Source organism: Ciona robusta, chromosome 7 (genome assembly GCF_009617815.1).
Source record: "Ciona robusta chromosome 7, ASM961781v2".
Classification (NCBI taxonomy): Eukaryota; Metazoa; Chordata; class Ascidiacea; order Phlebobranchia; family Cionidae; genus Ciona; species Ciona robusta.
The window spans coordinates 2,421,725-2,435,519 of NC_143241.1; the positions used below are offsets into that span (position 1 = coordinate 2,421,725).

The window sequence follows — 13,795 nt, forward strand, 5'->3', positions numbered from 1 at the left end:
AAAGTCAATTAGAAATAGCCCTCCATTTCTTCTGGGAATAGACATAACATGTTGAACCTTCAATTTTAATTTTGCTGAATAAAAACAACTGTTACACCGGACCTGTTCTTGCTGTACATATACTACTATTATTCTCTAAAACAAGTTTTGTATTATTGAAAATATAACTATATACTACCAACTCAGAATAAAATAAACAATAATTTTACAATAAAATTTAAACCGCACAATATGCAAATAAAACTGTAAAATAAAGAAAACAAATTCAAACTTAACCAATAAATGATTACAAAAGCTATAATATTATACAGAAAAAAAAAGAAATTGTAAAAACGATGCACTGGTTCTGTATATACAGCTGGATTAGCTGATGTCCAGTTTGTAGTAAGTGAGTGCTGTAAAAAGAGAAATTTATTTTTTCTTCTTTTTTCCCTTTTTTCCCTTCTTTCCCTTTTTTCCTTTTTTGCCCTTTTTCCCTCCTCCACCATCCTCTTCTTCATCTCCACCTTTGGCAAGTTTAGCCCGCTTCTTTCCCAAGGGAGTTTTTCCAAACCAGGACTTAGGCAAAAAGAAAAATCAACAAAATGAACTCAAAATTAAAATACAAAAACACAACATTTTTACATCACGTGTGGAAACAACACATTACTACAACAATTGTAAAACAAAAGTCCAAAATATATGTAACATAAAATATAACATAAAAAACACATAACTCCTCTACCTTAAATGCTTCTTCCTCTTCTTTATAAATTGGATCAATCCTTGCGAGAGGAGACACAAACTCTACAGCACCGAGAGGTTTTTTTGGAAGCTGCAAATTTTAATGAATTTGTAATACCTATTATGTAGGAACTTAATGTGGTTGTTTGTTGGTAATGGAAAACACTCTTACAACCAATGACTTGGTAAACAAATATAAATAAAAGCTTGTGTAGATACTGTAACATTCTGTGTCAAAAATTACACCTTTTTGTAAGATCTCAATCAGTCATTTATTTGTAAAACCCATTGTTCTAGATCGAAATTTATTTTTTCAGGTTTTACTACATTTGATATCCAAAAACTTGGAAAAAGTCATAGAAATGTTAAAAACAGTTAACTTGGTATCCATAAACCCACAAACAGAAAGCTTATTAAAACTTTTTTGGCGTAATGAGACTCATGTCTAAATTAAAGGTTCTATGGCGGTGCGCCAAAATATACCTCTGAAGCCCTAATCCTATAAAACAGAATGACTTCTTTTTATTAATGATATAGGGTGTAACGGTCACGCCTTTTATCCAAAACATTATTTCTTTCTTTTTTATCAATAAGCGTGTTTTTAACAATAAACTGTTGTTTTACCGTAACTGCCCGTCTTTTCGCTTTTGTCAACTCTGTCGTTCTTCGTTATCGTGACCGAAGAGACGAAATAAATTTCATTCATTCATTCAAAAATGAAAACTAACCTGTGCTATACGTCGTTCACTCAAGATATACTTGACTGCTTCAACAATGTGACCTTGTGTATAGCCATCAGTAATCTTGGTGAGGCTGCTGATATCAAGGTGGTTTGTAATAATCCCACCGTGAGCCATGATAACATGTTTCCAGAGAACTGTGGATTAAAATTAATGTAAAATTCTGGTTTAGTGTAGCTGTAGTATAAATATAGGAATATGGCAACCGCTTAGTGAAAGAATGTAACTTACTTTATCCTCACGTGACTGGTAAACGGCAGTCGTTATAACGCGAGTGTTCGAACACCTCGTGCTAGCTTAACCAAGTATGTTACTTTGTGGGTGAATATTTTTTTGTGAATTTTTTTTTTATGTATGGCTGATAACTTGGACAACCCATTAGTGACCACTGGGTTGAAGCAATTTTAATTAAGTGTCTTGCCCAAGGACACATACGCCCACAATGGTAGCAATGACGAGCATGAAACCCTGCTTGATGCTAAAGTTGGAAGCTATAATTATATATGTGGAGATAGTTTTGTCTAGAGAACTTTAATCCCTGTTTTTGCTAAAAACCTATCATTTTTGGACACTATGTAACAGAATTTTGGACATTCTACAATTTTTGGACATCCACTAAATTTTCTCTTGGACTTTCTCCTAGCCACAAACATAAACACATAGATAAAACTCACTGAATCTTGAGGCATAGTCAGGTCTCGGAATGAGAACAATCTTTTCATAAGTTTTCACAAAAGGTTTCAGTTCTGAATCAAAAGGAGAACGAGAAGTTCCAACCAGCAAAATCCTGTGAAAAATGTTTGTTTTATTTTATTTCTGCGCAAAATTTCCTGTGCAATGTTATTCCACACATTGATAGGTTTCTGCCATATGTGCTTAACAATAATTCTAAATCAACTGGAGCAGCATTTTTATATTCAAAAATTTGAAGTACTAAAATGAAATAACAAAACCACATAAAATATACTAAACTTTTCGAAGAATAAAAGGATAAGGCATTGTAACTTGTAGTTAAACATAAGTTGGCCAATTACCCCAATTGCTTTCGCTTGGAATTCAACAGATGTTGAAACCTGTACTACCTTAAAGGTAGACAACAACTGCTTTAATGGTAATGAACAGGATAACTTTACTTAACAGTACGACAAAGATTAAATGCTTTATCAAGTGCTTATTTTCAAACATGTTCCACTTCTCACCTGTCTTCAGGTTTGAATCCTTTCAAAACTTTCGGCAAATCTTTTTTCAGTCGCTTTGGATCTGTCTTGTCTCCTTTAGGAGCTTTCTTTACAAAAGTTTTCTCTGCGTCACCAATGAACACAACGGATGGTTGAAGTTGTTTGGCAACCTGGGGTGGTATAAAGATACCAGCGTTGTAATATATTCTAATTAAAAATAAGCACTATACACAAAAAAAGGGCTTAAACATACAATTTTTTGTTTGAACAGTAGGAACAGTAAAAAAACGCATAAAAAATTCTATTTTGTGTTGATTTCCCAATACCCAGTCACTCTAAGTTTAACTGTACATTCTTAAATTATTTAAATCAGTTTAAATGCCTGTTATTCTATTTTATATGGATCAGTACCGACAGCGGGGAAACCATGGAATCTAAAATGCATTTTCAATACTGCACTAAATTAATCAGTAACAACCTCTCACCTTTGTAACCATATGTATCAGCATAGATAAGCCAGATTTTCCCGGATACTTTCCAGCAATGTTTCCGGCTGTCAAGTCAAATAAGTTGGCTCCCGTCTCAGTGCAGATCGCTTGCATCAACATCTTCTTCCCAACTCCTCGGGGTCCGGCAAGGAGGAGAGATTTGATCTGAGGGATGTTTTCATGGACCACTTGTGATCCTGAAGAAGAAAAGAAGTAAATTTAAAAAAAAGATGTTAAATATCATTTTTAGACGATGAATAAATGAATAAATTAAAACAACTTGTACTTAACCATTTACCATGTATGGTTTGTAAGTGATTGTTTTGGGAAACCTTCTTATTTTTTATGCATGGCCGACAATTTGGACAACTCTTAATGGACCACTGGTTTGTAGCAATAAAAACAGATATTACAACAAAGCTGGCATTGACAACCCTGACATTTTATTTTTACCCTAATGAAAATAATTTCAAGTATTTTCAAATTTTAATAGTTGTACACAAATGTGTTTTTTCAACTTTTCATGCAAAGTTTTTCTAGACTTTTTCATGCAAAAACAAAAAAAAATACCCTTTTGTGTTCTTTCTTAGCTTTAACACACAAAAAAACAATATATAGTTTCATAACATACCAAGTGGTAATATTCCATACAAAGCAACAAGTTGTCTCACATCAGACAAAGAAGGCATTGGTTCAATATCCGCTTGTCTGAGTGTGGTACCAAGGTAACTGTAATCACCAATGTACTCCTTTAGCCAAACCTATTAAACATGACAAAAAATAAAATTTGCAACCAATAAGTCAAACAGTTTTGAGTAATTTTTACCATTAATACATGAAAATTTTATCTTACTTGTGGACATTTGACCAAGACACCTTGTTGAACCATTTCTTCATACAAAGACTCAATTGTACGATCAGCGGTCAAATCTTTGTCTTTTTTGCCTTTTTTCCCTTTCTTGCCACTCTTCTTTCCCTTCTTCTTCTTCTACAAGTTTTAAAAAGGATGTTGCTAGCTCTCATATTGTTGTTACGAGGTTTAATTTTTTACTGATATGTTAAAAATTATAAACTTCATTGCACAAGCGTTTTGCCAAGTGGCAAAATATTATCCTGGTACTGTTATTTCAATATTTCAGGTTGTCAGTAATTTAAAATCCTTCCAAAAAATGTCACAAACCTTTTTTCCACTTTTCTTGCCTTTTTTCCCTTTTTTACCCTTGTCTCTATCCAAAGCCTGGAAAAAAAACAAAATTAGAAAAGTTTTTTAATAAAAACAATGCATATGTTTGTTGGGAGTAGAAAGCACTGCATATGTCTGTTGGAATTTTGGTCGAGATTCAGTATATCACACACAAACAAAACTCAACTTTAGATTTCCCTAACTTAAGTTATTTGAACTACATAAGCAGATCAAGCTTTAACCTATTCTAATTTACTATATATACAAGAGAACTCACACGTTCATCTAAATTAGATTTCACATTTGAAAGTTACAAATATATTTGGGTTGGTAAAATAAGTGCAAATGTTTATAAAGGAATATAGGATGCCACATATTTTGCTCCTATGCTACACCAACAAAGAGTTCCTTTTTTTTTTCTCCTAAACCAATAAAAACACTAAAAAAACCACCATTTTAAGATTGTTCAGTTCTTCTCTCATCAGTTCATCAACTTGGACTCTGATTTCAGATTCAACTTCAACTCTCTTGTCCTCCTTGATGAGAACGGTATCGTGTTTCTGCTGGAAGTTGCCGGACTCATCGCGATTTTTCCAAATACCTTAAAATTGTGTTGTATATCACTCCAAGTAAGAGGGTTATTTTTTAGTACAGTTAAGAGAAATGGATCAGTCAAAATCTAATATAATAACTGGTCTTTTAAAATTTAATTTTTTAAATAAAATTTAAATAAATTTTAACTTATAACACATTGCATCATGCCCAAAGACATATTTTTCAACAATGATAGTATATTACCAAGCTTTGAACCCAATATACATAATTAATGAAACGAGGCCATGACCATAGTGGTATGACACAATTGTATTTCTACTGCTATATGGGTGAGATTTACAGCGAGACACACCCTGGAAAAAAAAAATCCCCAAAAAATAATTACCCACAAAGTAACATACATGGTAACTCGTAAGCTGGCACGAGGTGTTAAACCCGTGTTTTAACGACTGTCGTTTTGCGGTGTCGCGGAAATCTGGTTCCCAAGAAATCTGGTTCCCATAGGCCAGAAAATCCTGTTTTATGAGGAATTCAAAACTATGTTGGTTGCGACTAAAAATACCAGTTGTTAGATGCGAAGTATTTTATACTCTAATTCTTTTTAAAGATTTATCTTCTTAACAAAAATGTATGCTGTATTTTAACATAAATTATACATAATGCCGTATGACCAATGACTACTGCCCGTATCACGTCATCGACAACAAATAAGGGCGACAAACCTTCATTTTTACATTAAATAGAATAAACTATCTAAAAACATGTCTACATGTATTCAAGTTAACTTCTGGGAACCAGATTTTTAGATTTCTGATAAAAATGCATTGTGTCTGTGCATGCGCAGTAGCCGATGGGAACCAGATTTCTTGGGAACCAGATTTCCGCGACACCGGCCACGCGAGGATAAAGTAAGTTACATTCATTCATTCATTGCCACAGTTGCCATAACTTACTTTCAAAGTTATTGTGAGCTTCTGATACAGCAGGAATGAACTTGGATTCTTGCATCTTCCAACCTGGCTCTTCCTCCTGTTTAAAGATTTTTTTATAGATAAATATTGAATAACAGTTTTAATAAAGTTAATCTGTTGCTTTTAGTTCGTGAATACAAAATACTTTTTTTTTAGAATTTTGTAAGAAAATTTTCTAATAAATAATTAGGATTTATGGGGAAAGGGAAAAGAGAAGGAAAACGAAAAGGCAAATAAGTATGGCCTAACTGGAGAAATGAGTAATTTACTCATAAAAGTTATTCAAGAATGAAAAAAATAGTAAACATGTTTACGAAACTAATTTTATGGGAAACTGATTTTATAAAGTTAAACTATTTGTGAATTAATCCTGGCCAGGTAGCTACGCAGATTACAAAAGTTTTGTAAATTACATAGAAATCTTTGTAAGTTGTTTAGGAGAAACTAATTACAATAAATTAATAGGAACAAGATGGATCGTAAAAATGAACCGTAATTAATATTCTTGTTCACAATTGCTTAATAATAGAGAAAAGGCTCCTAATGTGCAGCAAAAACAGTGAAAAAATTATGCTCATGTAGATATTTTAGAATAGAGTTTGGCTTAAAATGTGCAGTGAACTACTTGTGTGTGGACTTCCCAACAAACCTTGATGGGTCGTTTACGAAAACAGACAACACATCTGCATCCCTGGACCCTTTGCCTCATTTTATGCTACACAATGGTTAACCAAATGTTTCAAATATATATTGCTTATAAACAAACCATACTAGCTTTTATGAACAAGATTCTATATGCTAGACAGTGATTTGACATTACCAAAGTCAAAATCAAACTACTATATGTTAAAATTGTTTCTTATGTTGTGACATAAATATAAAACCAACTAATTAGATATATATTTTTTTTCAATATACGTTATGCTCATATGTCAATTTTGGGTAAAACGTCGTGTTAGTTTTCTGCACTACCATATGAAAAATTTCAAAACAATATGACCATTTCCACACTACTATATGCAAATTTCAAAACATTTATGACATAATTCTCTCACTTCTTCATCTCCATCTCCCTTCTTTCCTTTCTTTCCCTTTTTCCCAGACTTTTTACCCTTCTTCTTCTTGCCACTCTTTTTCCCAGATTTCTTTCCCTTTTTTCCCTTTTTCTTACCTTTGTCTTCTTCCTTTGCTTTGAGCTCTGCCTCCACCTAGAGGCAAAAGATAATTTTCTCAGAACTGAGTCATTGAAATTCACCACAGCATTTAGCAATTGCTACAGCAGCGAAATATAACATTGGTCCAAAAAAAGCTGCTGTATTAGCCACTCAACAAATATTGGAGTTGTTAATGCATATTAAACACTCTTGATAATAATATTGCATCCTTAAAAATAGAAATGCAAGAGTTGAGCTTTAGAAGAATTTACGTTCATGCAAGGTGAATTTCAAAACATATTAATGTGAGGTCAATTTCATTAAGTGAAAATAAAAATAAGATATTAAAACATGTTTTCCCACCTCCTCTGGGGTTTTCTCTCTAAATAGAAGAGCTGATCCTCCATCTTCTTCATCAGGATAATCAGGAAACTTCCCAGTTGCATCTCTACAACAAACATTCAAAACATAAGTAAAAAAGTAAACTCATTTTTATCTGTACTTCATATAACTTTTAATTAACCTTAGGGTTCTTCTTGAATTAAAATGACAAACGAAATATTGGTCTCAACAAGCTTTATGTTCATTTTTGCCAAAATAACTGTTTAAAAAATATTTCTGATAACTGCAGTTATAATTCAAACCAACTCCTAAAAAATTACAAATTAAAACAGCTGCCATACAAATATCAAATCAATCTAATTTTTAATGACTGTCAATATTCCATGTAAATTGCAGACACAAAATATTATGATGTCATAGTGTAAAAAATTTGATTGACAGTTTAGGGGTTGGGAGAAAATGCCACTCGTGTTTCCTGTGTAACATGAACAGGCTTTCTGAACTTCCGGTGCCTTTAGAATGCATCGCAACAAAGGCCACTGGGGTGTAAACCATTAAGCAATTGTGTGGTAAACAGACACGCGCTGCGCTGAAGTACCGTGCTAAAGAAAGATCGCATCCAATTATAGAAGCAGGTCCTCCAAGTCACTTGAGTGACATTTTTGCGCTGCGGGGTGCCAGAATTTCGAAATAAGCTCACACAGTTCCAAAGAAAGCGTGTGGCATTTATTGAACTGTCAGTTGGTTTAATACGGTCATTTATCACCAACTGAGAGTGGAGGAGTCACCGTATTTCATCTCAAACTGCAACCGGATGTGAATTACTGACAACAATCGCATTCAAATTTCCTGCAGGAAACAACTCAGCATGGATTGCAGTTTCTCAAGTTTCTCTGTCGTGTGAAACTTGGCACAGCATGAGCTCTTGTCACAAGTTGACCCAACAGACAGTGCCATGCATAAGTGACTAAGAATAGACAACTGACACCACTGCTTCTCTCTGGTTACTCCAGTTCTTCACAGTGGTTTCCTTCCATTAGCCAAACTACAATGGCCGTTTGTTGTTTTTTGCCTCTTACAAAAGAGGTTAAATTTAACTTTTGAGTTCTTGGCATTAAGGCTGCCTTATTTATGACGTGTTTTACTAAAAGCAGTTTAAAATCAAATAACAATAGTCTTAAATTAAACCCCAAAACACACAAAAAAAGTAAATATATACAAAATGATTTTAGTTTGCTTCTTTTGCTATAATGCCTAATATAATAAATACATTTGCTTCTCTGGTATAAAATCATACATCTTTTTATACCAATGGTTCGCGTGCCATTTGTTAAGATTGATATAAAAAAAAGTTAAAGATTAATTTAAAACGAAAAAAAAAAATATATAATTTTGTCTCTACTATTTTTCCTTATTTTTTAAATACATATACATTAAAAGTACATTGAAAATGCATGAGTCCTATTTTTATGTTATAATTTTAAATAGCAGTTACTGTCACCTGCATTCAATAAACCATTGCCGTATTTGATCTTGCATCGTTTCCTTGATATCTGGACCTTCTACTTGACGTATTTTCTCTTTTATCGTAACCAACGCTTGTTGGTATTCAACCTCATTCTCTTCTTGTGTGATATGTCGGTCAGCCTAAAAGCAAACTTTCTTATTTGCCTATAAATTTAAAAAAAAATATTACATGAAAAAAATATTATTTTATATTTATAGATTAAAAAAACACCAAAAAAATGTTCTATTTAAGAACATTTTCTATACCAACAGTCTGATACTTCTGAATTTGCATTTTTATTGTTACCAAGTCTATGTGATTTACTTGTATTTCTAGTAAGACCTTAATTGAAAACACCCAACACCTTTTAAGTACAATAATTTGATGCATACAATTCTCAGTATTAAAAATGCAGACACAATTTCTTTTTACACCAGTATACAGTTTTAAACACCAAATATCTAACCTCAGTTTTCTCAGCAAATGCTTGAGGAGTAATCTTCTTTGTCTTTACTTCTTTACCAGGAACCTGTGGTAAGAACCGCAAAGTAAAATTATGTTTATGCACAAGCGAGCGAAATGGAATAAAAAAAACATTTCAAGGTTAATTGAATCTTGTTCCACTAAAGATGTGATATTGGATTGTCTAAAGCAGCATTTCCTAAAAACCCCTTGGGGTAAATTCCTCGTATTTAGAGGGTAAATGAGCTACCAATCAAAATCCATATCAGTAGACATGACAGAAAAATTGTTGTAATTATAATGTGAACGACTTGTTGCCAAAGGCAATCGCATCCGTCGAACTAAATGTAACTGATGTAATTAGTTGTTTTCGCTTTTTAATAAATGAGCTCCATATTACATATTGGGGGTAAATCTGATAAGCATCACTGTTGAAAGGGTAAAGAATACAAAAAAGTTAAAGAACCACTGGTCTAAAGGACAGTAAAACTAAATAGAACATCAACTAACTTTAATAGTAAAAAAATGATGTACCCCCCCCCACCATACTATATTGTAACGTACCATGCCGATGAAAACCATTTCTTCTTCTCTTTCTCTCCTTGTAACTTTCCGTTGAACAAAACCTTTCCAAATCTACAGAGACAAAGTATATATACCTTTAACTCACCATACAGTTCAGTAAACCCACATTTTCAAACTTAATCCATGAAATTTCTTATAAATGCTTAAACATGATAAAATAAGTTTTAGAAAAAAAGTTAGACAAACAAAATATTTTCTATAAAAGTTTTTGTTTAAAAAAGATGTGAGTGTCCGACCTTTTGGATCCTTGTTGCAGCCAGGTCAGGGTCAAGAGTAGGAGCTCCTCTTTGAGCAGCAAGCTTCTCTCTCTCTTCCTCCAGCCGAATCTCTCTCATGAATTTTGCTCTCAATCGCCCCTGCCGCGCACGCTCATGGATCTGCACGAGGCGAATCGCTTCCTCAAACGACATCTTCTTCGCTTCTCGGTCCTGTTTAGAAGTCACAAAGAAGATATTATTATTTCACAAACTCTCCAAAAAAATTCACAAAAAAATTATTTTACACAAAGAAACACAGAAATTCTTAATTCACAAAATATCAAATAAAATACAAAAATCGACCCTTTTGGGGTAATAGGCCTGTACTGGCCCAATTTTTATTGTTAGGTTAACAGAAATAACAATACCGAGTCTTTCACTGCGGGTCCCATTTTGGAGAGAATCTTGCCCAACAACTGTTCTCTATCCTGCAGAACTTTTTTCCGCTCGTAAAGAAAATACTTTGGGATTGGAATTTCAATATCATTCTATCAGAAAAACACAAGCAAAGATTAATTTTAAAGAAAGTAACATATTTGTCCACTATAACGCAGACATTCTAAAGAGGTAATAATTAAAATAAACCACAAAAGTAGATAAAATTCCTTTTTAACTAAAAAAAACTAATCAATTGAATTGAAACCCTGCATCCATTTGTCCGGCGCTGTGGCAAAGTAGTTAGCGCGCCTGCCTGTAACCCAGAGGTAACGGGTTTAAGGCTCGATGCTGCTACCATTGTTGGCGTATGTGTCCTTGGGCAAGACACTTAACAGCAATTGCTCCAACCCAGTGGTCACTAATGGGTTGTCCAAATTATCAAATAATCACCCACAAACTAACATACATGGTAACTCTTAAGCTGGCACGAGGTGTTAAACCCGTGTGATAACGACTGTCGTTTTCCGGCCACGCGAGGATAAGGTAAGTTACATTCATTCATTCATAATGTAATCTTTGGGAATCACAAAATCAGGAATCAACATTTTTAAGCATCATGTGTTTTAGTACTTAATGCCTAAAACAGCTTTTACTTTGCTGTTAGGTGTCTATATCAAAAACATTACACTTATGTCTGTATCAACTTACAGGTGTCAGCTTAAGATCTGAAAGAATGTCATCAAAATAATGAAACTCTGAGAATTCCAGGTTCACCATCTCATCCTTAACTTCAAGCAATCTTCCCATAGTCCCGTCTAAAACTTGACGAAGAATCCGACGTTTTTGTGGATGCACGATCTAATAAAAATACACCAGTGACATTTCCATAACTACATCAAAATTTGTCTTTAGCTGACATTGGGGCAATATATACCGCAAATCGGGTTTCTAATATTGCATCTAATTTAGAAACAGTGATGCCTGATCTAGTGGTCCTTAAATATTAAAAACACATACACACCTAAATCTACTGTGCAGTGTCTGTGACAAACCAAATTTTAAAAGCTTTAAATTAATTTTACACAATTACACTTCAGGCTTTTTGTAAGTTCCTGGTAAAAAAAGCATGGAACCTTAACAACCCAGAACTTACAATCTTATTTCCTTGTTTATATAGCTGCAAGTGCATATAATAGGCATTCAAATATAACAACTAAACACATCCCTACCTGATCATATGAAGATTCAAGTTTCCTGAATATTTGCACATATTTTATGTACAGTGTTGCAAGCTTCTGGAAGACTGTGAGTCTATCCTGTTTAAAACATTCCATGTAAGAGCTTAAGAACAATTATCCTATGTAGGTGAGGGACTAAAGCATGGAACATCATGGGAACAGATATTTAGGTAAGAGTTGGCCCATTATTATCCCAACACCCAGGGTGCTTCATCCCATTAGTGACCACTGGGTTGGAGCAATAATGCCAAGTGTGTTGGCCGATGGTACACATGTCAACAATATTATCATTCTCCAGCATCAAATATTTTGCATAGTCATCAGTTCATGTGCTTATCAAAATGGAGTTAACATATTTTAGTGCTATATTGTAAAATCATGTTAATAACATAATTTCGAGAACTTTATTGCACTATTACCAGTTACCACCAAAAACTGTAAAAATAATTCGCCAAAAAAGATTAGGCTCTCCAAAGTAAACTTTCCTTCTACCATATTTTCTTTACTCGCATAATCCGATTGACAACCAACCTCCTACAACAGATACCACGCTCATAATGTTTTGCGTGGTAACTTTGTTCTTAAAGGTAAATATATGAGCACTTACATGCATATATTAGTTACCATACAAAAAGGCTAATAGTGTTTCACTGATAGTTCACCTTTTCTGGCTTAGGTGGTTCAGCTGGCACCTCTTGCACAAGCAAATCATTTATAGTGCTGTTAGCTTCCCTCCAAAGCTGGTTATAAGTGCTGAAATATAAATACATTTAATTGCTACTGTTATTCTATGAGGACAAACATGCTTATGTGGGGTTGTACAAGTTTAAGATTCTGAAGGGTTCTATGACTTATGATTCAATTGTATGTGAAAGTGAAACACAAGTATATATAGATTAACAAATGTTGACAAAACATAATCCTTGTTAAGATAACCCTTGTTAAGAAAACTGTAGTTCTACACGTCCAAACAAATTATTCCTGGTGCAATCAGCGATGATAATCGGAAAACTTCAGAATATTTCACCGCGTGCCAAAAAATACCTGTGAGACATCTTTATGTTAAGTGTTTAGCACCCTGTTGCCTTCATTTGCTGCTGTCGCAACGAACAAATCATTAAACTTTTAATAGCAATAGCTCTGTTAACTTGTTAGAGCTCAGGAACAACTTAAAACTATAAGCCTAAAAGAAAGGAAAATAACGAATGTCTGCAAAATTTTCCAACAAATGGCGTCGCGGTACCATGGTAATTTAACCACAAATCAGTCATCCGTGAATAAGTTTTCTCGTCCCCGAACTAGCAACAAACAACTATCGGAATAAAGTTTCCCCCAACGTTAGTTAAATCGTTTTCTAAATCCAGAACCACCCGGTATTTAAAATCCAACAGTTTCTTAGTTATTCAACTACTAAAAAAGTATTACTTTTAGTTATAAATTGATGACGACTCTACAAATAGTTAACGTGGAAAAGGCATATTTAGGCACTTTTTAAACAATACTAAAACAACACCAAATGAATAATACGAATGTTGCTCCAAAACTATGATACCTACTTGAAAGTAATAAAGACCGCAACATCTTCTGATCTTGTGCGGCTGCCGTTTATAATTAATACCACAATGATATAACTTTCCACCAAACCAATTATGCTCCAGGTCCGAACAAATCAACACGGTGTGTAAAAACTATATGACAGTTGTTTATTAAGTTGGTACAGAATAGATTATAAAGGGGTGTAAAATGTTCTCAGATAACCCTAACTGTGGTTGCAGCTTATCTGATGACGTCAGCCAATGATAAGGTAAATCATTCTATAAAAATGCGTCCGGTTGACGGCATACCAGATCTGTTGGTATAAAGGATTTATCCCTTGGGAAATAATCGGGAAGTGAATTGACGTCATTGTGTGCTTTTTATCACTCACCAAAATTCACCTTCAAACCGGAAAACAAAATCCTGGACTCTAATCTAAAAAGGAGAAGGAATTCTTTAGGCATGCGCGGTCCATCGCGTAGATTGATGATACCACGC

The 13,795-nt window shown here is 33.8% G+C and overlaps 1 protein-coding gene across 1 annotated transcript; it reads right to left on the bottom strand.

Moving 5' to 3' along the window:
* Nucleotides 1-134: 134 nt before the first annotated feature.
* On the bottom strand, nt 135-12,999 carry LOC149733690 (dynein regulatory complex subunit 11-like). The gene is made up of 22 exons (XM_089881425.1): nt 12,806-12,999; nt 12,424-12,514; nt 11,753-11,839; nt 11,232-11,381; nt 10,514-10,633; nt 10,125-10,316; nt 9,868-9,939; nt 9,308-9,370; nt 8,836-8,981; nt 7,356-7,440; nt 6,894-7,046; nt 5,821-5,896; nt 4,765-4,913; nt 4,310-4,366; nt 3,983-4,117; nt 3,761-3,890; nt 3,127-3,326; nt 2,663-2,811; nt 2,138-2,250; nt 1,452-1,600; nt 725-814; nt 135-558 (listed from the first exon to the last, which is right to left on the bottom strand). Exons 1-22 carry the CDS (start codon nt 12,814-12,816, stop codon nt 412-414), a joined length of 2,565 nt encoding a protein of 854 aa, XP_089737551.1. The 5' UTR covers nt 12,817-12,999; the 3' UTR covers nt 135-411.
* Between the last annotated feature and the right edge of the window lie 796 nt (nt 13,000-13,795).

Excerpts from the sequence above, each read along its gene's own strand:
- LOC149733690 (XM_089881425.1), bottom strand. Across the intron at positions 9,940-10,124 it reads CTGCAACAAGGATCCAAAAG|ATTTGGAAAGGTTTTGTTCA; the intron begins GTCGGACACTCA and ends TTGTCTCTGTAG. Across the intron at positions 559-724 it reads AAGAGGAAGAAGCATTTAAG|TCCTGGTTTGGAAAAACTCC; the intron begins GTAGAGGAGTTA and ends TTTTTGCCTAAG.